This window comes from Vulpes vulpes, chromosome 14 (genome assembly GCF_048418805.1).
Source record: "Vulpes vulpes isolate BD-2025 chromosome 14, VulVul3, whole genome shotgun sequence".
NCBI classification, from domain to species: domain Eukaryota; kingdom Metazoa; phylum Chordata; class Mammalia; order Carnivora; family Canidae; genus Vulpes; species Vulpes vulpes.
Window position 1 is genome coordinate 3,259,713 of NC_132793.1, and position 23,388 is coordinate 3,283,100.

General features: G+C 62.7%; 1 protein-coding gene across 7 annotated transcripts in view; it reads right to left on the reverse strand.

Annotated features, from left to right (window-relative positions):
* Positions 1-254: 254 nt before the first annotated feature.
* The window catches only part of PHACTR3 (phosphatase and actin regulator 3), a 231,231-nt gene continuing 208,097 nt past the window's right edge, over positions 255-23,388 (reverse strand). For all 7 annotated transcript variants that reach the window (XM_072735485.1, XM_026014990.2, XM_072735489.1 and 4 more), the window contains exons 9-13: positions 10,319-10,374; positions 5,998-6,059; positions 4,584-4,724; positions 2,635-2,711; positions 255-842 (exon numbers count right to left, since the gene is read on the reverse strand). In XM_072735485.1, coding sequence (XP_072591586.1) covers positions 827-842; positions 2,635-2,711; positions 4,584-4,724; positions 5,998-6,059; positions 10,319-10,374 — 352 coding nt within the window. In that variant the 3' untranslated portion in view covers positions 255-826. The remainder of the gene's footprint in view (positions 843-2,634; positions 2,712-4,583; positions 4,725-5,997; positions 6,060-10,318; positions 10,375-23,388) is intronic.

Genomic DNA, 23,388 nt, shown 5'->3' on the forward strand with positions numbered 1-23,388 from the left:
AAATACTCAAAGACGGCCTAATTTTCATTGAGGTAGAATTTTCCACCAAGGTACTTATTTTTGGGTTCACCACCCAATGCTACATAAACTCAAATGACACCCAGTAACAGCATTTACAAAATAAAACACGCAAAGTTGGAATTCTCTTTTATGTGTCTGGATTTGATGGCTCAAAAGTAGTAAAACTGGACTTCCCGCACAGCTCTCCGTTCTAACAAATCTTATCCCAACTCCAAGAAAACGTAAAGCCCAGGTTCATTTCCTGCAATAAGTAAGTCATTTAATTAAAGAACAAAATTAACAGGAATCAAAATGTTGCAGCTGTATTTTTTTTTGTTAGACATTATATAAAAAAAAAAAGAAAAGTATAATACAGTAAATAATCTTGTATAACATGAACTTAGAGAGTTCTCAAATGAACGGTGATCAGAATAAAAATGTCTTTTCAACATAATACTGAATGCCACTGCGCCACGTGTCGCACGTCAGAGGCCCGGAGGTGTGCCTGCGCATGCGTGTCGCCCGTCCTCCGTGTCGCTGCGCCACTGTAAGACTAGCTTCAAAGGCAAATGACAGTTTTCTGGGAGAGCGACTCTGGGTCCCCGCGGGGCCCCCACAGTTCCCACTCCTCAGACACCAGGGAGTGCGGGGCGTCCTCTGGTTTGTCCTCGTACAGGTGAGACAGCCCAGACGTCACCTGCCCGAGGGGTCCCGCTCCTCTCGCTCACACGGCAGGGAGTCTTCAGCTGAACATCAGAAAGTTCCCTGATGAGTGTTCAGTGTTGGTATCAAAAATTAAACACAAATTCTTCTCAGAAGAAAATCTCTATGGCCTGTGGAATCTGGGAATTACAAAAAAAAAAAAAAAAAGACAAATAGTTCAAAGGTCATACCTTCCCAGGTAAAAACTGCCCAAACCTTCCTCGAATAAATTTGCTGCCACTAGATGCCGCTCAGCCAGGCGACACGGAGGACACGAGGTGGACCCATTCGCTGCTAGTAGTGGGCCTCCGAGGGCTCCCAGGTCCCCGCGCTGGACCCCAAAAGGAATCCCGATTTGCTGAATTCTGCCTGAAACTCAGTTTGAAAGCCGCTGGGGAAGCCCGGGAAGGGCACCGAAAGGCCAAGGCCTCATCAGCGGAAGTGATGAATCCATTGATAAACTTCTAGAAATGAGAGTTCTGGTTTTGCTCCTGTGAGGTGGTGACATTTAGGACACTTAAGAAAGTCTCATGGGACTAAAAAAAAAAACTGATACTAAATGCTAAAATGTGGTATAAAAATCTCGTAATTATTTCCTAATGTCCAAGTTTTGGGCTAACTCTTAAAACCCTATCATCTAAGCAAGATGCTCACTGGGGACTTAAGAGAGATGACGTGTATCCTTAGCCAACACCTCTCAATAACGCATGACGGGAAAGCGTATTAAATGTTTTGACACACATAACGCTAGGTAACAATTATTACCTTTTTTAACACGGTGAACATTAAAAATAGCTCTGAATGTCTGAGTGAGTGAAGTTTATTCCTAAGCATTTCGGAGCATTTTGGGTAATAAGTAAAAATAAGATGATCTATTCCTGCCCAAATGTTTGCCCGTCATGGGGGAAACCTTAACAATTTTTAAACTATCTATTTGCATCGTTTCCTTCTGCTCTTGCAGCCTCCTCTTCCCCCTAACGCACACCCCAGAACTGTCCTGGAGGATGGAACCCCCGACACCTGGTTCCGCTCCACAGCCACGCGGGCCCTCCCAGGGTGAGCGCGGTGGCCTCTTCGGGACGAACCAGAAAAAGCAAGGGACGCACTATTTTGGTTTCGGGCAGTATCTAAATCCAGGATTTCCATTCTCTGTGTATCTGGGGCTCGCGCCTCGGGAGGCCCAGGGAGGAGTGATGGAGGGACTGGTCCGGGCACAGGCTGCTGCCTCACAAGCACAGCCCTCAGGATGCAGGGATGCAGGGAAGGGGAGGACGTATTACTGCGGCCGCGGCATGACTGTGCAGCCCGTGAGCGAGGACGAGTCCGTGTCCCCCCATGCCGGCGCCCACGGGAGCCCCCACCGCACGTCTACGGCAGCTGGCCCGGACATGGCATCCGGCCCACCGTGGAAGGCGGCCGATGCGTGCCCCCCACGGGGACGGAGGCTCCCTGATGCGGGGCCACCTCTGCCTTAGGTGTGGCTACAGTCTCGGGCCCCGAATGGCCCGGCCACGCCGATCGCACCCCAATACCTGAGTTCGGGGGAAGCATCAGCTGGTGTTAAAGATGTGAACGTGCGTGTTAAGACAGGAACGAGTAAATGGGAGTGGCCCCGGGCCCCTGGCCGCACGCATGGGCGGGTTCTGTTACAGGGCAGGGGTCTGCACCTCACATTCGCTGCTCTGAGACTCACCCTCCTAAACGCACACCAACTAGTCAGACCAGCGCCCCAAGTGATGCCGCCCTGCGCCGCGCCCGGCCCGCCGGGAAGAAGCCGAGCCTGCGGGGCAGGTGCATCCGGGCATCCGGGCAGCTCCGCGGAGAAGCTGACCTCGCTCACCTACATACACAGACCTTGGTCCTTCTTTTCTTTCTAAAGAAGCACCGCGTTCGTTATAAGGACCGCGACATTCACGCACGCGGAAATCCCACCTTGTCAAATGCTTGCTTGATGCGTGTACCTCCATTTCGTTACTTTTGTATTCGTTTAGTTCCTTACGAATCGCTGCCTGAAATCGAAAAACAGGACATTGTCTTTCAGGACCCTGGGAAGTGAACGTGGAAATGAGCACCTGGCCGGGGACTAGCACACAGTTCCTAATATCGCTGCGCCCTGTACGACGGGACCAGAAAAAGAAACGGCTGTAGGTCCAGCACTTGGCGTCTCACCATCATCGTGGCTCTCCCCAGCCCCTGCAGGATCATCAAGATCCTCCCCATCCCGTGCACGATCATCACGGTCCTCCCCAGCCCCTGCACGATCGTCAAGATCCTCCCCATCCTGTGTACGATCGTCAAGGTCCTCCCCATCCTGTGCACGATCGTCACAATCCTCCACAGCCCCTGCACGATTGTCAAGGTCCTCCCCAGCCCCTGCACGATCATCACGGTCCTCCCCAGCCCCTGCATGATCATCAAGGTCCTCCCCATCCCGTGCACGATTGTCACGGTCCTCCCCAGCCCCTGCACGATCGTCAAGGTCCTCCCCAGCCCCTGCACGATCATCACGGTCCTCCCCAGCCCCTGCATGATCATCACGGTCCTCCCCATCCCGTGCACGATTGTCACAGTCCTCCCCAGGCCCTGCATGATCGTCAAGGTCCTCCCCAGCCTGTGCATAATCTTCACGGTCCTCCCCAGCCTGTGCGTGGTTGTCATGGTCCTCCCCAGCCCCTACACTGAGCACATCTCAAGGACCTGATGAAGGAGGATCACCAAAGTACTGGGGAAGCCTGGCTCTGGGGGATCTCGCTGGGAATTCTGCAGTTAGGTCATTTGGAAGCTCTTCCAACGCTGGGTCATGTGGGCAATGGTGTCGCGGTCACACGCAGGTGAGGCACGCATCACAGCGCTGTGGGGCCCATCCCCCTCCAGCCCCCGCCGCCCCCCCGGGGACCACGCTCCCTTGAGTAAGCCCCCCAGGGGCCAGCTGAGGGCCGGGGAGAGGCCGGGAGGCAGGAGCCTCGGGAGCAATCCTGCTTCGCTCAAACCCTCCTGCTGCCAGCGATGCCCGTGGCCCCTCGTGGCTGCGCCCGCGCCGCTCCGAGCACCTCCACCAAGGGACGCCCCGAGGCAGCCACCGCGGGCAGCCGCACCCCAGCAGGAGGCAGCCCTGGCCGTGAGCCCTCTTCCCAAAAGCTGTAGAATCACGAGAGGCGAAGGCACGAGGCCCGCGTCCCCCTCCCCCCCGCCACTGGGGCTGCAGCAGCGCCCTCTGAGCCCTTCCAACGGCACGTCCCCGGTGGCGAGGATGACACATGCCCCCGAGGCACTCGCCGGGGCTTCGTGAAGCGGCGCTGGCGGGCAGGCCCAGGGCCTCCGTCCCGGCAGAGCGAGGCGGAGACCGCGGCTGCTCAGGTGCTCTGGGGCCCGCGGAGACACGGCACACCAGACGGGCGGGATGGATCCAGAGCCACCTCTGTCTACACTGCCCGATGCCTCGGCTCCGCGCCCCTGCGTCACTGGCTGACTCCGCTTAAACTTCTGTCCTTGCCTTTGCTTCACCCTCCAGACCAGCGTCTCAGCTCCACGCTGCTGACGTTTGGGGCTGGGTCACCCTCGGCTGGGCCCGTCCGTGCGCCACGGCAGGACGGGTGGCTTCCCTGGGCTCTCTCCACCCCTGCCAGTGCCACCTGCTCCCTTGTGACAACCAAAAATATCTCCAGACCAAAAATGTCCCCAAGGGCAGTGTCCCCGAGCTGAAAACACGGCCACGACCTGATTACCCCGTGAGGCCATCGGGGTCGGCCCGACAATGGCCCAGGCGCCGTTTCTGCCGCGGGTGGGACCCACCGTCCGGGAACGATCCCGCTGGTCCGCCACGGTTTGCCCTCCTTCCCTGGTGCCACCCCCCGACCGGCACAGACGGGCGCGCTCCGTACCTTGTCTGCCGCGGACAGTCGCGTCCAGGGTTTGTCCGCCCGTCTGTCATAATCCTGAGCTTTGGCCACTTCCACGTAATCGCTGAATCGGATCAGAATCTTCCTGTCTCGCAGCTCATCAACCGTGGGTCTCTGGTTAAGCTGAAATCAAAGATCACCACGGTCACCGCCACCTGCCAAAGCGCCCTGCTTCCAGGCCTCCGAACAAACGGCACGTGTCCATAGGGACACTGCAAACTCGGGCACTCTGACATACAACCCGAGGCCAACACCCTCCAGTGGGAAGGCCTGACGACAGCCCCAACACGCTTCGTCAGGGGCTCACAGCCCGTGGCCCGGCGGCAGGCAGGACGCAGCCCAGGCCCGGGGAGCGCAGGCCGGTCCCGGCGGAGGCTGCTTGCTCCAACTCGCATTGGTCGAGCCTTAAAGTCCTGAGAGCAGACGCTGCCACGACCAGCACTGAAAGCCCAGCTCAGGGAGGACAGTGTTCACCTCCGCCCCTGGCATCACCCCTGCCAGCACCGGGCGATGGGGACATGCCAGGAGCCTGAGATGCGAGACGGCCCGGGCCCTGGAGTTAGATGGGTTTGCGGAGCTGCTGCCCAGGCTGGCCCTTGACCTTCACCGAGAGGCCCGTGTACATGCCCTAGAGCCTAACAAAGCTTCTGCAATCAAGAGCTTCCAGAAAAGGTACGGGAACCACGGAGCCCACAGGTAAGCGAACACTGACATCCAGGGATGCTCTTAGCACGGCGTAAAGACCTCAGGCAGCAAAGATGCCCAGGCACCGCCTGGCTCCCTGGAAATACGTGGAAACATCCTCGGGCTCGTCCTGCTACACGAGTGGCTCTTAGGCCGGGCAAGGGCCTCATCACAGGCATGGAGGGCCTCACCGCGGGCACCAAGGGCCACACTGCGGGCCATGCCGAGGCCACACCGAGGGCACCGAGGGCCTCACCGCAGGTACCAAGGGCCTCTCCGCGGGCACCGAGGGCCTCACCACAGGCACCGAGGGCCACATTGCAGGCCTCACTGTAGGTACTGAGGGCCATACCGCGGGCACAAAGGGCCACACTGCAGGCACCAAGGGCCACACCAAGGGCCTCACTGCGGACACCGAGGGCCACACCGTGGGCACTGAGGGCCACACCACAGGCCATGCCGAGAGGGCCTCACCGCAGGCACCAAGGGTCACACCAAGGGTCAGACCACGGGCACAGAGGGCCACACCGCGGGCCTCACCATGGGTGGCAGGGGCACCCTTCCCATGTCTGGGGAATATCGAATTCGCTGCTGCGCAGGAAGACATCACTCTGCGACCCAGTGACGCCCCCCGCCACCTGCCCCACCGCTACCAGCGCACCTGTCACCCGTGTCTCAGGATCCAGGGGGTAAGGTGATTAAATCATAGTACCTTTCTTGTCAACCTTTGCTTGATTTCTCTTCTTTCTTCCTGCTCTGTCTGGTCATTCCTTTCTGTGAAAGGTTAAAACAGAAAGACAAGAAAAAAGAAAAGAAAGAAAAACGGGTTGAGACTCTCCTCCTCTTGGCAGGTTAGAGAGCTCACCCTGCATTTCTGGTGGCTGAGGCGGGACACCAGGGTCACCTCCCATCACGGCCGGCTCTCCTCCACGTGGCCAGCCGCCACTCAGACCGTGGTCTCCCCGCCCCGAGGGAAGCTCTGCCCACCTTGCAGCCTTTCTCCGCGTCAGGACCCACTGCATACACGCGGCTGTGCACTGACCTACCAGAGAAACAGAGGCAGCTCTCCTTCCTCTCTCCCCGGCAAACATCTACCCTCGGGCAGCCCGGGTGGCTCAGGGGTTTAGCACCGCCTTTAGCCCAGGGCGTGATCCTGGAGACCCGGGATCGAGTCCCACGTCAGGCTCCCTGCATGGAGCCTGCTTCTCCCTCTGCCTCTCTCTCTCTCTCTCTCTCAAGAATAAATAAAATCTTAGAAAAAAAAAAAAAAACCAATCTCTGTGTTTGCAGATTTATGTCCAGGAATATACGTGATGCACACACTTTACTAGGATCAGTACATGTACGTACACGTGACCACCGATACCCCTATCACATAGGAATATTACACGTGAACGCTAATGGGACTGTCGCTGCCTTTTTCCCCCTTCTACTTAATAGGGACGCAGACTTTCAGCCAATGACACACGATAAGGAACACCCTCTCCTGGGGCGCCCGGGGGGCTTGGTGGCTGAGCATCTGCCTTCGGCTCAGGGCGTGATCCCAGGATCCGGGATCGAGTCCCACGTCGGGCTCCCTGCAGGGAGCCTGCTCCTCCCTCTGCCTGTGTCTCTGCCTCTCTCTCTGTGTCTCTCATGAATAAATTAAAAAAAAAAAAAAAAAAGGAACACCCACTCCAGACTCTGGGCAACATATGCTCGCCTGGAATTGATCTTTTCGGGGTGTATTTCCAGTCTACCGACACCAGGAGCCCAGCAGACTCTCCGCTGCAGAAGCGAGCTCACCGACGGGGCCTCCCTGAGCTCAGCTTGGCCGCTGAGTTGTGACTATTAACATCCAAGCTGTGCTCGTACCTACACTCGGGAGCTAAAAATAGAGCAGAACGCAGAGCCGTGGTGTAAAATGCAGGCTTTGCCCTGGGATACGAGATAATGGATGTCCTATTTCTGGCGCTCTCTGTTGCTAAATAAAGCCTCAGGTCCCGGACTGTAGGAAGTTCATTCCTGGGAAGGGAAGCTCATCTGCCAGCACCCGCTCCTAGAAACACGGCTGGTTCGAGAAAGGGGGGCCGTGCTGCTCGCAGCTGACATCATCTCACATCATCTGCCTTTACTTAAAAACATTCCGCACCTTTGTGCATTTGGGGGACCGGGTTCACGGGTGTCAGACTCGTTGCGCTCTTCGGGAACCTTTTTTTAAAAGGAAGATTTGTCTCGCATTTGGACGGTTCAGAAAAGGACACGAAGCCCTTTTATGTTCTTGGTTCATAATCCAAAGGATAAAGCAGGAGAAAGCACACTTGGAAGCTCTCCTCACAAAGTGGATGATACGATCAAGAAAAAGATCGTGTCGGGGCGTCTGGGGGGCTCCGTCGGCCACATGCCGGCTCAGCTCACCATCCTGGGGCCCTGGGATCGAGTCCCGCGTCGGGCTCGGCGCTCAGTGCGGAGTCTGCGCCTCCCCCCGCCTCCCCTGCTCATGTTCTCTCTTTCTCTCTTTCTCTCTTTCTCTAACAAATAAAATCTTTAAAAAAAAAAAAAGAAAAGAAAAAATCTTGGGAGTATCAATATAAGGCCAATGATGGGATTTTAAGTCATGACGTGAGCCGAATTCCTCACATTTCTTATAAACAGGCCATGGACAAATGCCAGGCGCAGCCTCCACGTGAAAACGGTAACAAAAAAACCGAATCGTAGGTTTTCATCACCAACAGCGTCCCCAGCACGGTCTCACGGTGCCGCAGGTGTTCCGGAGAGTGGCTCCCTGACGGCGGCCAGCAGGGGAGCTGCTCTGTCGGGCGCCAACCCCGAGAAGTCCTCCCTCAAGCCCGAGCCTACGGGTTCTCTCTCAGCTCCACCTCGTAATGGGTTCGTGGACCCAGACCCAGAAACCCCCGCGCCTTATGCAATCCCGGGGATCCCTGACCATAGCGCCTCCATTCCCCGCTGTTCTGCAAACAGGGCCAGGGGCTTGGACAGCCACATTCCCGCCGTCTGCGGGTCACCAGCGGTGCACGGTTGCCTCCGATGCAGGGCTCAGATCACCACCCCTGGAGCTGGACAAGCTTTGGCGCTCTCCCTCCCAAGAGTCCTGTTGGAAAGCGTATCCCCCCTCAGGAGCGTCCTTCCCAGGGAAACGAGGACAGTGGCACCACACCACACGGCTGGTGGCCACCAACGTGCACACGCGAGCGGACCCCATGTACGCTGCGGGGCCCGGACGAGGGACTGTCGGGTTTGGGATCATCAGCTGCAAAGGGGCCACCGTGTCCGATTCATGAAGGACACCCAAGGCCGAGTCCTGAGCGTCCCTCGGACCCGATCACAGTAAGCGACCAGGGGAGCGATACGCCGTGATGACATTCTAAGCATCGATTTCGGGCAGGAAACACAGTTTTCTTCAAACACCTTTGAAGCCCGTGCCAGCGGCCGGTGAGGATGATGGACCAGATATGGATGGTTGCCCTATTTGCTCAGCGCCACACAACAGAACAAAACAGTCACCCCCGCCCCCCCCATGGGCAGCCTGATGGCTCAGCATTTTAGCGCCTCCTTCAGCCCAGGGCCTGATCCTGGGGTCCTGGGATCGAGTCCCGCGTCGGGCTCCCTGCATGGAGTCTGCTTCTCCCTCTGCCTGGGTCTCTCTCTCTCTCTCTCCCTCTCTCTCATTAATAAAGAATAAAAAATAAAAAAAAGTTCCCCCCCTCCCCCGAGAGCTAGCAGAGAGTTTTGCAGGTGCTCCCTTCCACTCAGGGCACTCGAGAAGCTCCTGAGCTCCGGGCACACCTGCCCGGTTTGGGGGGAAGGTGGGACTGACATGGCCACAGCAGAGGAGCCCGTTCCCCCCGCGCCCAGGCGGGTGCACGCGGTCCCCGTTATCCACTCACCACCTGCATTCACCGAGCACCGGTTCTATTTTTAAGGCTCTGACGTTTCCTCGCAAAGAAAGGCCAATACGATGGGAGGCGCCTGCTGGCGGGAGGACCTGGCGACCCAGCAGCGGGCACGAGCCCTCCCCGGACAGCGAGCGGGTTCGCGGGGATGCCCCCACCCCAGGTCCCACCTGCCCGCCAACTCCCGGCCTGGGGCTGTGGGGCACCTGTGACTTAGTGGATTTAGGAATAAGTGGTGGAATTTTTAAGAATTCAGATAGTTGGCAACTGACATAGCTGGACTTTCCTGGTCTGGTTGATCAAGCAGGGAATCCCTGACAAGCTTGTCCTTAAGTCCTCAGGTGTGGCCAAGTTCACACAACACGGAAGAGGCGGGGCCGTCTCTGACGTCTGACAACAGAGACAGGAATCCCTTATCTCAGGGTGGAAGCACAGAGTCCTGTCCAGCCACGGCCCTAACTTTAGGAAAAGGGGTTCACCGTAAAAAAAAAAAAAAAAAAACCCAAACTCCGAATGTCTGTAGCATTCATCACGTAAAGAGGAGAAAAAAAAAGAAAATACTTGAAGGATCCAGGCCGAGAGTCTGTTGACCAGACCGAGAAGTCTCTGAGAAACACTTCTGGGGGCTTTCCCGCCCAAAACCACCGGGACTTTAATGACACAGAGCAGGGTCCTCTGTACCGTGGACGCGGGTGTGGACGCTACGGTCACACACCCGCCTGGACACACGGGCGGCGAGGAGCCGGGCGGACCGGGGCTGGGATGGCGGGTTCCCCAGGGTTTCCCCAGACCCTGCGGCCGTCTGCTGCCCCCCCACCCCGCAGCACCCCGGGGCCACGTCCCCGCGCCCTGGGGCTTCTGACACTGTGCACCCCTGGCCTGTGACCTCTGCGGCCCTCAGGACTCCCCTCCCAAGCGGCCAGGGGAACCTGCCCGAAAGCCACCCGGGCTGCGAGGAGGCTGCTGAGCCTTCCCCTAACCGGGATACCCCGCTGGGAGGAGAGCTGAGCTGTCTTTGTTTCCCTCTTCCTTTTAAAGGGGGATCTCCGAGGACACAACTTTCCCTGCGGGCTGGGCTCGGCGCCGCACCTGCCGCACCTGCCGCACCTGAGGGCGGGGCCAGGGCCCTCCGCTACTCACGTTTCAGGATGTTCCTCCTCTCCAGCTCCTCCACGGCTGGTCTCTGGCTCAGCCGTCTGCGGAAAAACACCAGGATTACGTTCTGCACCATGGTGGCCGCCGCAGACCCCACCTGGGCTGTGCCAGGGGCAGATCCAAGACCGCGTCCCCACAGCCGGAGGCGGGGAGGGGACCTGCCGCGGGGCCCCCTGCCGGCCAATCCCGGGGCTCCGTGGAGCGGTCGCCCTCTGTCACGGAGCTCCTCCGGGGGCGGCCCCCGCGCCTCCTCGGGACGTGCAGCTCATTTCCAGACCTGCCGATCGCCGCCACTGGAGGGACGACCCCGGGACGGAGGAAGCCCCTCCTGCCCGGGCCGAGCAAGGGCGGCCACTGCCGCAGCTGCCTGTCGCCGCGGCACCTGTCCCGCTCCCGTCCCAAGCAGCCCTGCCGGCAGCCCTCGCAGGGGGAGTGACGGGAGCGCCGCCTCTCCTCCCCCTGCTCCTCCTCCCCCTCCTCCCCCTCCTCCTCCCCCTCCCCTCTGAGCCGAGCTGCAGCCCAGGGAGGGGCGGCCCCACCCGCCTCCCCCGGGGCCCCAGGTCCCCCCACCGCCCCACCCCACCCGCACCCCTCCTGGGCGGGCGGAGGACGAGCCTTTCCAGCCGTTTCGCAGTGAAGGACTCGGAAGATCCGGCCAAAAACAAATACATAAAATAAATAAAAGACTTGTCAGGGGAGAGAGGCGTAATTAGCCAAAACCAGCGCCAAGCTCCAATTATTTCTGTGACTCCGATAATGCTGTCCCTGGGTCGGAGCCAGGAGCCGTCCCACTTCCGGACGGTTCCCCACCGCGGGAGACAACGGGGCTGAGCGCGGGCACGCCCAGAATCCGGGGCCACAGCCCTGCGCCCCAAAGAGGACGCGGCCTCCAGAACTACTTGTCTCGTCTCCAGGAGCCCTGTCCCGGCACAAAGCCGAGGGCGTCCCCATGGCCCAGCCGCTCCTCCCTCCGGGGGCACAGCCGGCGGCGGGCTCGGTGGGTGCCTGGGGGGTTGGCTGGGGGTTGCCTGGGGGGCGGCTGGCTGCCTGACATCTCGCCCCCATGTCTGCGGGGACCTGCCCCTGCCTCCCGATGCCGCCGGGCGGGGACCCCAAGACTCCTGATCTCCCTCTCAGCAGAGGCGGGTGTTTGCCCAGAGCCAAGGAGTCCCCACCCCCGACAAGGCTCTGCACAAGTCCCCCCTGCCCTGCAAGGCTCCGGGCTGAGGAGGGAGGCAGACAAACAGTAATAAAAAAAGAAAAATGAACAAAACCATTCCAGAGAGCGTATCGCCCCGGAGGGCGTAGACAGGGCCTGTGACAAATGAGCCACCGGGCAGGGGGAGAGGGCTTAGGGGAGACCCGCTCCCTGAGACCCACACGAAGAGGAGCCAGCCAGGGGAAGGCCACACCTCTCTGGCTGCAGGGTCCCCCCCCTTCACACAGGGGCCTGAACACGGTGGCAGGGTGGGGGCAATCACGGCAGGCTTCGTGGAAGGGGAAACTCTGGGCAGAGCGGTGCAGAGTCCGCAGGAGGGGAGGGTACAGCGGCCGGTGACCGGGCCGCCTGCGGGCACTCTGGAGGACGGAGGCCAGAGTTTCTTGGCCCGAGGAGCACCCCAAACCTCCACTGGCACCCCCCGCCCTGCCGCTTCTTGCTGGGGGCCTGTCTTCTCTTCCAAGGTGACAGCCAATCGCAGGCTTGCCCAGGAGCCCGAGACCCGGGAGCCGATGCACTGGCACCTGGCGAGGCCGGCTCAGCACCCAGCAGGCTCTCACAAGACGCCTTGCAAACCCACCCCGGGTGCTGCCAACCGGCCAGGGACGGGGTTCCCAGAGAGGCATGTCGCGGGGACAGCTCGCCACCAAGATCTAGGCCATCGGCCGGGGGGGGGGGGGGGGGGGTTGGGCTGCGCCCTTCGGGGCTGCAGCTGGCAGGGGCCTCCTCCTGGATGTCACCGGGCGGGGCGCCTCCGACAGAGCTGGATGGGGCAGTCCTGGGGGGACGGGGCAGGCTGCTGGCGGGGGGGACAGGGGAGAAGTCCTGGGGGGGACATGGGGGGGTGCAGGGGGAACGGGGGCAGTCCTGGGGGGCACATGGGGGGCTGAGGGGGGATGGGGGCAGTCCTGGGGGGGACATGGGGGGCTGCGGAGGGGGACAGGGGAGCAGTCCTGGGGGGATGGGGCAGGCTGCAGGGGGGTGACAGGGGAGCAGTCCTGGGGGGATGGGGCAGGCTGCAGGGGGGTGACGGGGCAGTTCTAGGGGGGACATGGGGGGCTGCAGGGGGGTACAGGGGGCAGTCCTGGGGGGGGACATGGGGGGCTGTTGAGGGGGACAGGGGAGCAGTCCTTGGGGGATGGGGCAGGCTGCAGGGGGGTGACAGGGGAGCAGTCCTGGGGGGATGGGGTGGGCTGCAGGGGGCGTGATGGGGCAGTCCTGGGGGGGACATGGGGGGCTGCAGAGGGGGACAGGGGAGCAGTCCTGGGGGGATGGGGCAGGCTGCAGGGGGGTGACAGGGGAGCAGTCCTGGGGGGATGGGGCAGGCTGCAGGGGGGTGACAGGGGAGCAGTCCTGGGGGGATAAGGCGGGCTGCAGGGGTCGTGATGGGGCAGTCCTGGGGGGGACATGGGGGGCTGCAGGGGGGCACGGGGGGCAGTCCTGGGGGGACATGGCGGGCTGCAGAGCGAGGGACAGGGGAGCAGTCCTGGGGAGGGACAGGGCGGGCTGTGGAGGGCCAGGGACAGGGGGCAGTCCTGTGGGGGACAAGCAGGCTGCGGATGGACAAGGATGGGAGGCGTCCTGGGGGGATGCGGTGGGCTGTGGAGGGGTGAGGATGGGGGCAGTCCTGGGGGGGACCAAGCAGCTGCAGAGGGGGCAGGGGGGACGCCAAGAGCAGATGCACTCGGCAGCCCCTCTGGACCCTGCAGCCTGCTGTCCACGCAGGACAGAACCCACCACAAGGAGGCACTGGGCTTCCCAGGGCCGGGACCCCCTTGGGCAGGAAGGTGGGTGCTGCACACCCACGAGCGGCCAAGGGCCCCGTGAAACGTTCAGCACGCAGGGAGGGTGCTGGCCTGGGGGCAAGAAGGCTGCAGACTCCAAATTCACAGCCAGGAGTCGGAGCCCACGCGCCACGACACTCCGTCCACTTGTGCCTGCACCTCGGCCCTGCTCGCCGCTAGGGGTGAGGCTCCCAGACGCACGAGGGGCAGCAAGCCCACCACCGTCCCAGCAGACGGCAGGATGACAGCTGCGTGCCAGAGCAGGCCGTGAAGGCTCAGAGACGCAGACGGGTCGGGCTCACCGCCCGGGGACCCCAGGGCCGGCACACAGGTGACCACTCGCAGTGAGTCCAGGGGGCACACGAGCAAGGGAGATGCCTGCCCGTGTGGGGCCCCGAGCACCTGCACCCCGGAGCCTCGTGCCCTGCAGACACCCCAGGGTGGCTGGGCTGGGAGCCGGGGGCGAGGCCGCGGGGAGGGGTGCGGGCGGGCTCCGGCACCCGAGGGATTCCCCAGCTCCTCCTGGAGGCTCCCCCCCATTCAGAAGCGCACCCCAGAGAGTGACAAGTGACGCGCAGGTGCCGCTGGGGAAGACACGGACTATTTCTGACTCTTCCCACGGAGAAAGCTTCAGTGTGGCAGCTAATTACGGCTCCGTGGGGGCGCGGCGCCCAGAAAAGCCGCGCGGGGGGAGAGAGGCTTCTGCTCGCTCGTCTCCCTGGCCTCGTCCCCGTCTGTGCACGTGGGAGAGGAGGGGACGCCAGCACCAGTCCAGGGCCGGGAATGTGCTGGACGGGCCCCCGGGGCTGGAACAGGAGCCTCGGTAGGGAGCAGCCAGCCAAGGGCGAGCCGAGGGGTGTGGACCTGGGGGGACACGTACGCACGTCGGCGGGGGTGTCCCCACGAGGGGCCTCCTGCCTGCCCCGGGACAGATCTGTGCTGGACACCTGTGCCACACCCGACCCTGTGCTGGGAGCACGGGGAACAAGGGAGGACGCAGGAGATGGAGGATGGAGTGGGCACGGCGCGTGGCAGTGAGGGGAGGTGCCAGGGCAGCCGGCGACCAGGGTGCCCGCGTGGGCCTTGCGAGACAAGGGACACAGTCGCACCGTCCTTGAGGCTCCGGCTCTGCACGACAGGGTCACGTCTCCATCCTGCCGGCCCCAAGGGCCCATTGAGGCCGGGGCACCTGCTACCGCCCCCTCCCCGACCTGGGCCCCCAGCCCCCAGCCCTCACCTGCCCCAGAGAACACGAAAGACCAGGGCCCAGCGCACAAACGGAATCGACGCTGCTCACCTGGTGGCTGCTTCCAGCCCCAACCCGAGGGGCTCAATCTCTAACCTGCTGGCAGCCTCCGCGCCGACCAGGACCCCCAGGAAGACTCCTCCATCAGACCTGCCTCCATTCGTCCCTCCATCAGACACTCAGACCTCCCCCCACCAGGGCCTGCACCAGCGTAGACGCGGGGTGGGGCCTGTGCCCAGCCATCCGCTGCGCCGTCACGCAGCCCCCACCCCATCCCACTGCCCAGGGACCGCGGGCTCGAGAAGCTGACCTGGGCCAGCGGCGCAGGGACCTCCGTGCTCCCCACACCCCCAGCCCCCCGCACCCGGGCAGGGCTGAGCAGCTGGCTCGGAGCAGGGGCCGGGAGCAGGAGAGCTGCTGCATCTGCACGGGGCCTAGAAGAGCCTTGGGAACCTCCGTGGGGCCTCCTCCCCTCCGTGGGCACCTGGGCCTCGCACCAGAAGTCAGAGGCTCCGTCCTGAGCGGCCCAGGCCACCTCCACATCCACGTGAGGACGGCGCCCTGGAGGCTCGCCCTGACCACGATGGACTCCTCACGGAGAAATCCACCTGTGCTGGGCAAGGGCACTGAGGTTTGGGGTGTCACCACAGCACCGTCTGACCTCGGGAGGTACAGCTCAGGCCACAGCTGGCTGTGACCCTGGCCCTGCTCCCCCAGGGCACCTCTGCCCCCAGGGCACCCTACCCCCCAGGGAACCTAGACCCCCAGGGTACCCAGCTCCCCCCCCAGCCCCCCAGCCCCCCCAGGGTACCCTGCCCCTCCAGGAAACTCTGCATCCCCAGGGCACCCGCCTCCCAGGAGCCCCCAGCCCCCCACCCAGGGCACCCCGCCCCTCCAGGGTACCCTGACCCCCCTAGGGCATCCAGCTGCCCACCCAGGGCACCCTGCCCCCCAGGGAACCTAGCCCCCCCCTAGGGCACCCAGCCCCCCCCCCCCAGGAAACTCTGCATCCCCAGGGCACCTGCCTCCCAGGGCCCCCTGGCCCCCATTCCATGGCACCCTGACCCCTCCAGGGCACCAGGCCACACAGGCCAGGCCCTGCCTCCCGCCTCCACCTGCAGCCCGGACCAGCCCAGAGCCTTCGGCCAACCGAGGTGCATCCGGGGCAGGGAGCATGGAAGTCCAGGCGGGTCAAAGGCGTGGGTTCCCCTCTGCCCCACACCACTGGGGTTAGGGGGCAGCTTGGCCACCAGACCCACCAAGGCTCCGCCGTCCAATGCACGTCTGTCTGGGGCTTGGCCAGACCCCAAGAGCACGGCCCCAGCACCGTCCAAGGACTGGGGGGGGGGTGATGGGGGAGTGACGGAGTGGGGGTGACAGCGCAGGCCAGACCCAGCTCAGTGCCTGGGAGGGGTGCTGGCAGGGAGGCCGGTGCAGGAGCCTGTGCCCGACGGAGCCACCGAGAGCAAGAGCCACCTACACGCCCGCCCTGGTCTCTGCTGCCAGAAGGTTCACGACGGGCCTGGGGACAGTACCGACCCTGAAGCCCCAGGCTTCGATGAGGCCCACGATCCCAAACTCTGTGATCTGCTCCTGTGCTTGTGACGGCCTCGCCACCTCTCATCTGCCAGGGAAACTGAGTCACAGGGGTCCCAAACTCCCGGACCCCGACCCCTGTAAAAAGCGGCACCTTCAGCACGCTCGCTGGACGTCTTCCTTGGCCGGCAGCCGCCCCGTGGGACGGGCCACCATCGGGCTCAGCGCTGCACACGGGCCCCACGGCCCTGCCCACCTCCGTCACCAAGGCTCCCACCCAGGGGGCGCCCCCAGCCTCGCCTTTGCCTCAGATCCTATCACCCACTGATGAGCACCGTCTGCCAGAAAAGCTACAGAGCCCCCAAACCCCGGTCCTCAGAGAACGGCTGAGACCCCAGGGAAGCCTCTGGAAACCCTGCTCCGGGGCCCATGCTTGCCTATGCCCAGGGGGACACGGCTCCTCTGCCTGCAGAGCACGGAGCACCCAAGAAAGGGCACCGCGGGGCCTCAGAGGGACCCTGGGCCTCCTCTGTGCCCCTGGGGTCGTGTTGGGGACCAGCTCACACTCTGCTGGCTCCTGCACGTCCCGCCCCGGCCCAGCTTGTCCTCAACACTCAGCCCTGATGGGGCCCTGACTGGATTCACGCCTGCCCGCAGAAGTGCTTTCAGGGCGCAGCAGCGGCTGCCAAGGTGAGGGGCGTGCATCTCGGCCTGGGTCACTGTGACCTTCAGTCTTGACCCTGCCACCCTCCAGCTCGGCGACATGAGTGGCCACCCAGGGCTCCTCACCTGCTCTTTCCTCCCCTGAAAACAGGAGGATGACCACGCCCACCTCACGGGGTGGCTGCCTGTTATGGGAACCCACCAGGAGCCTGGCGACCAGCAGGCCCAGCACCCAGGAGCCCGGCATCCAGGAGCCCAGTGCCCAGTAGGCCCAGCACCCAGAAGCCCAGCGCCCAGCAGGCTCAGTGCCCAGGAGCCTGGCACCCAGCAGGCCCAGCGTCCAGAAGCCCAGCACCCAGCAATTCTGGCATCTGGGAGCCTGGTGCCCAGCAGGCCCAGCACCCAGGAGCCCGGCACCCAGGAGCCCAGCGCCCAGCAGGCCCAGCATCCAGGAGCCTGGCACCCAGAAGCTCAGTGCCCAGCAGGCCCAAAACCCAGCAGGCACAGTGCCCAGGAGCCTGGCACCCAGCATCCAGGAGCCCAGCACCCAGAAGCCCGGCACCCAGGAGCCCGGCACCCAACAGGCCCAGGGCTGAGGCAGCTCCTGAGTGGCCCGAACGGCGCTGGGCTGCAGGGAACCGGGAGCCGCAGAGGGACAGCAGGCCTGGCTCGGGGGGCGCGTGGGTCGCGGGCAGGATGCCCCAGCTGCCAGCACAGCCCACTTCGGACGTGAGCCCCAAACCCCCACTTCATCCAGGGCTGAGGTTCAAGCCCATGTCCACCGTCACCTCGGCGTCCCCTTGGCGTCCCCTCGGCGTCCCCTCGGCGTCTCGCAAGAAGCGAGAAGGGATTCCCTCCGAGGAGGCAGCGGGCCTTTCTGGAGAAGCCGCAGCTGCCGAGCAGACAGCTCCACACCCACGGGCCTCCAGGCTATTCTGGGAGCACCCCCCGCCCCCCAGAACGCCGATCCCGCCGCCCCACCAGCCTAGAGGCACCAAGGCAGGCTGGCACCCCTCCCTGGGACGGCATCCCCGGTGGGGCGGCATCTCTGCAGTCATTCCACGGGGATTCCTCACGCCCCACGCGGGCCCCTGCTGCGCGCTGGCTTCAGGGAGTGCCCACGGGGTGCTGTCGGGCAGCAGACCCACTGGGGCTTGGGTGCCAGCCTGAGAGGGAGGGTCGGGGGGCGAGGGGCCTCTCGAGGGGGTGCCCCGAAGACCAGGCCACAGAAAGGGCAGGGACGGGCTGCAGGCTCGGAGGGGGTGAGCCTGCCACGCTGGGGAACAGGTGCTCCCCCAAAACGTAGCCCCCTGCGTCCTTGCAGCGACCCCAAGCTGGGAGAGTCCCGGGCTGTGTGGAAGCATCCAGAATGAGGCCCGTCCACAGTGGGAAGGGGCGGCAGGAGGAGAGGTGAGGAGGAAGGCAAGATACCAGGATTGTGTCAGGAGACGGAGCCCAAAGCCTGGGTCCGACACAGCAGCAGGCGGCCTCAGATCGCTTGTACAGGACGTGCCCCCACCCCTGCCCCCGCGCTGCCCACCACTGGGGAGATAGAGGCAGGGGGCATGCGCACCCCACACAGCGCACGAAGCCGGCCTGTTAGGGCCCCGAGACTCGTCCACCTGGGCTCTTCCGTCCCCCTGACTCCCTACAGCCGCTGCCACAACCCCAGCCCCTCGTGCAGGGCCGGCCGCCCCACCGGGGGTCCTGGGACATGCCAAGCCTCCCTGGGCCCCGGGCTGCAGCCGTGGTGAGCATGTGAAGCCCACAGCCCCCACCCTCCCAGATCCCACTAAAGCAACAGCCACGACCACAGGTCACCAGGCCACGTGCACAGCACCACAGGGCAAAAGGCGGGAAATTCAGCATTGGCCAGGGTGTAGACCAAGAGTCCCCCGTCCCCGTCAGGACCGTCCGTGCCGTCTACCAAGATTATAAACATCCGCATCCTTTGACCCGACGGTTCCAGGTCCAGGTGGATGGTTTCTGAAATGCTCTTACGGGCACAGACACGTTACAGCCAAACGCACGGCAGAGGCTTTACACCTATTTAGGGTCTGGACAAAGAACACCCCTCCCCCGGGTGCCACAGTGGAGGTATTTTGCACATGCGGCTGAAATCCACGACCAGGTGACTTTAAGTAAGGCAGACTGTCCTGGATGCTCTGGGTGGGCCTGGTCCAAGCAGGTGAACGGCTTTCCGAGCTGGGCTCCGGCTCTCCGGTGGTGAAGGAGTTCTGCCCGAGGACCGCGGCCTGTGCCCGAGCGCTCCAGCCCTTCCCGACAGCCCCCGTCACGGACTCCAGACCTGCCTCACCAGCCCTGGAGTCGCCCTCACCCACACTTTGCAATGAATCCTTCCTTGTCTCGCCCCGGGTCTGTGTCCAGGCCGGACCCCAAGGCCGTGCTCGGCCCGCAGCCACGGCCCGCTTGCATCTGGTCTCAACAGTGAGCTCTGCGCCCATCGGGTTCCCAACCCTGCGCACGCCAGGTGTCCTTCTGTTTACTATCAGGTAATTTAATCAAATTTCATGCACGTTGATTAAGTGACTTAATATGGACGTAAAAGGAAGACGTTTCTGTGAGCACAGGGTGGCATGCTTGGAGTCAGGAAAGCCAAGGCGCTAAAATTAGTGCCGTCGGCTAGTGCAGGAGAGGGAGCGGAAGTGACGGGAGGGAATGGAAAACTCTAGAAGGATTCCGCACTTAGATCCTTCCAAGTGCCTCCAAATGCTCACTCCTCTCCGGAGAAACCGGCACTAGAAACGGGACGAGGCGTGTCCCACGTCGGTGTCCTGGAAGCCCTCAATGGAACGGTCCCAATGCTCACCCCGGACGACTTGGGGTAAAATAAAGCATTGGGAGCAAGAACGGATCGTGTTTATGATTTTTGCATGAATCACCAGCGTCTCGCTCTGTCCCGTCTCGCTCAGGGCGCAGGGCAGGGGCTCGCGGTGCCGCGGGACACGGGCCAGAACTGGACGGCACAACCCCAAGGCAGCCAGAAGCGAGAGCCGCGCTTGAAACCACCCTGGATTTTACCAAAGCAACCGGCGACCCTATACGCTCACGGTTTCACCGGGACACGGAACTCCATGGACGCACGAGGGGGCAGCTGGCCCTCCCAGCCCAGAGGGGGGAGGCAGGGGCAGGGGTGGGGGACCCGGGCCCCGGCAGCAGCACTTCCCGAGTCCCCGCACCTGTCACACACTGGCTCAGCTGACCCCCTCCCGCCCCATCCCCTTGTCCTAGAGGCTCCCTGGCTGACGGTGGCACACAGAGGTGGCTCAGCAAGTGTCTGTCCTTGACCTGAGAGGTCGTGGGAGGGTCAACGGCCTTGCCTGGGAGGGGACTACAGTGCCTGCCCACGTCACCCCGGCTCCCTGCCGCCTCCCAGCGCGGGGCCGTGCGTGGGGCACTCTGCCGAGCCCACGGGGCTGCCCGGAGGTGCCTCGGCCAGATGGCTTCAGAGGCCGCTGCTGCCGAAGGCGAACGCTTCCCTTGCCTCGCTCCTTCGCCTCCACTTCATTCTACCCACGCGGCAAAATTAACCCGAGCCCCCGCAGTGGCGGACGGCTGGGTCCCTGCCCGCTCTCCAGGCCCCCTCCCAGGCAGCACCCAGGGAGCGATTCCGCTCAGGGAAGCCTCTTCTCCAGCTGACCCGGGCTTCTCATCAACCGTATGCGGAGGAGCGTCTGCCAACAGCCGACTGGGCTGGGACCTAAATGCAATGGACCTTCGGGGCTTAGATGTGACGTCCGGAGCTCCTGTGGCCATCTTAGACCACGGAGGGAGCCTAACTAAGCAGGAAGACAGAAGGGACGGGGGCTCTCGGGGCCTGGGGAACCTCCAGGAAAGGCCTCACCGTCTGCAGCCGTTCCCCGAAGCAGAGCGGCTCCCGGCCCGGTGCTCAGAGCCAGGCGGCCCCCGTGGGTTCTCGGCCCCACGGCACCCCCTTGCGTGACTGCGAACATCTACCTGCCCTGCCCGAGCCACCGTTCCTTCACTGTAAGATCCTGCTCATGTAGCACCTACACCTTGGGACTGAGCTTTCTCAGTCCGGGGCACATTAACACGAGTGTGATAAACGTCGCAGGCTACGGGGGCACAGTTACAAGCACAGCCCCACTCGCTTAGGCTAAGCCCCGATTCCAGGGACAGCAGGGCCGGGCGTGTTCGGTCTGGGCAAATGCCTGCGTAGGTCATGTGGGGCGCCCGGGCTCTGTCTGCAAGTCCCAGACCACCTGCTCCCCTGGTTTGGGATTCGGGTTTTAGGGATACCCCAGGGAGGTGATGTCATTTCACATTTTCTTACAAAACATGCCTCACTTTCCTTGACGGACTCCTAAGCAAGCAGCGAAAACCAAGCGCAGGGGACCCTGGGCCCGACTCAAGGTCACGGGCTCACCATGCGGGGATGCGAACAGGGGAGCCCACGCCCCCCACACACGGGCGCTCTCTGCCAACCAGGAGCCCCACCCAAAGACCAAGACTTATATTTATGTTCTCTGAGGACTAAATTTGTCAAACTTCGCCGGATTTGGAAGCGCCGTCTCCTGTTGCTTAGCTACCTCCGGCTAAAAGCAGAACGTGCAAGATGCACACTTTACAGACGCGGCTTCGACCGGCCCCCGCTGGCCTTGCCTGCCCCCCAGGCCCCACAGGGCCGCCGAGCGCCCTCCCTCCGGGCCACAGGTCACGTCCTACCCTCCCCACAACGTCCCACAGTGCACAGCCCCGCCTCCAGCCTCCCTTCTGCATTCTTGCCACCCACCCTTGAGCGTGTCCTCGTAAACGGGGGTGTCCCCCCGACTCTGGAGGCCGTGTACCCCTGGCTACCGGCGCCTCACCCCCACGGTGGAGCAGGCAGGTGCTGCCAAGCTGACAGCCAAGAGCGTCTGGCAGGACAGAGGAGACCTGACCCCTCGGCACCCTGAGCTTTCTAAACAGAGAGAGAAGCAAAGTCCCAGGAGCTCGCCCGAGATGCCCGGGAGGGCCGCGAAGCCTTTCCTGAAGAAGGAAGAAATGCAAAGAAACCGCTAAGCAGTCCTTGTTCCGAGGATCTCAGGATCTAAAGCCGGACACACACAGCTGCCCCACGCGTCCCAGCGGAGGGGAGCACCACCCCACCCGGGACACGGGCCGCGGCGGCATCCTGAGTGTCCTGAGCAGGACCCCACCACCGCGCAGCAGCAGGCGGGGTGCAGTGACCTGGCCGCGGAGGGGGGAGGCCTCCAGTCCCCTGGCAGGTGGATGGAGCCCGCGGGCGTCAAGAGGCCGAGGCCAGTGTTCCCTAAGCACGTCCTGCTCATGAGACTGGATGCCCGCGTGACGCTGCCGAAGGTGACCATGATGAAGGCAGTGATGGAATGAGGACAGGTAGGGGGCTGATGAACACAGAGCCCGGCCCAGGAACGAAGACCTGGAGAAAGATGCTCCAGGTCTGACGAAGACGCAGGTGAAGACGACGGGGACGCTAATGCTTGGTGACACTTGGGAGGGGCCTGTACATGTCATCACCCCATGCTGATGATGCCCATGGGGCCCCCAGATTGGCCCAGGGATTGGTAACGGGGAGGGACTGCCTTTGGCAGGAACGGAAATGTTCTAGAACTGGTGGCAGGTGCACACCAAACGCTACGGATGCACAGAAAGCACTGAGCCGCGTCCTTTGAAAGGGTGAACTGACTGTCCAGAAACTGTAGCTCAGCAAACTGCGAGGACAGAAAGACAGACTCCCTACACCTGTGGGACTCCTCCTCGCTCCTTATTTTTCCCCTGGGTGCGCCCTCCCTGCCAGGCGGCTCTCAGTACCTCCCGCGTCCTGTCGTAGGGTGTCCATTCTGCAGCCCCGTGGGATGGACTCCTCCAGGAGCACCCCCATTTCACAGTGGAGGAAAGGGGAGGCCATGCCAGGGCGGTGGTGAGCCGAGGGTCCTACCCTCTTGGTGGGGCTCTTGGTGCACAGCTGCGCCTCTGCCAGGAGAAGAGGAAGGTTCCCGGGCATTGCACAGGGCGCTAGAGACTACGCTCTGGGCCACGACGCTTCTGCAGCTGGCGCCACATTGGAGCCGGGGCATTACTTCTCTACAGCAGCCCCGCAGCCGAAAATCCCCAGCTCTCAGCACAAACACACCAGGGATTTCAGACCACGGTGCACACGGGTGGCCCCAGGCCAAGTACGGCCCACACACGTGTTTTATGGGTTCCACAAATGTCTATAAAAACATGAATAGGCTCCCAACATTTAAGTAAAAGGGAGTTTCACATAAGGATAAACATCTCCAGGTTCCCTCGAAGGATCCCACCACGCGGTCTGGTATTCTGGAGGCGACACCCACCCTTGCTGGGTGGCAGGTGCCCTCTCCAGCAAGGACACAGCCCCACCCCCCCACCTGCCACAGATCCTGCCCGGCCCACATCCCTACAGAGCACATGGGCTGGGACTTCCACTCCGCGAGGTGAGCTGCGGAGACACCGTCTGACTCCCCCTCCGGGGAATCACAGGGTAGAGGGAGCCTCCGTCACTGCAGCAAAACTTCTCCAAAACTTCTCTTCCTCCTGAAAATGCTCAGGAAGCTTGTGGGGCAGCCCTGTGGCCCACCGG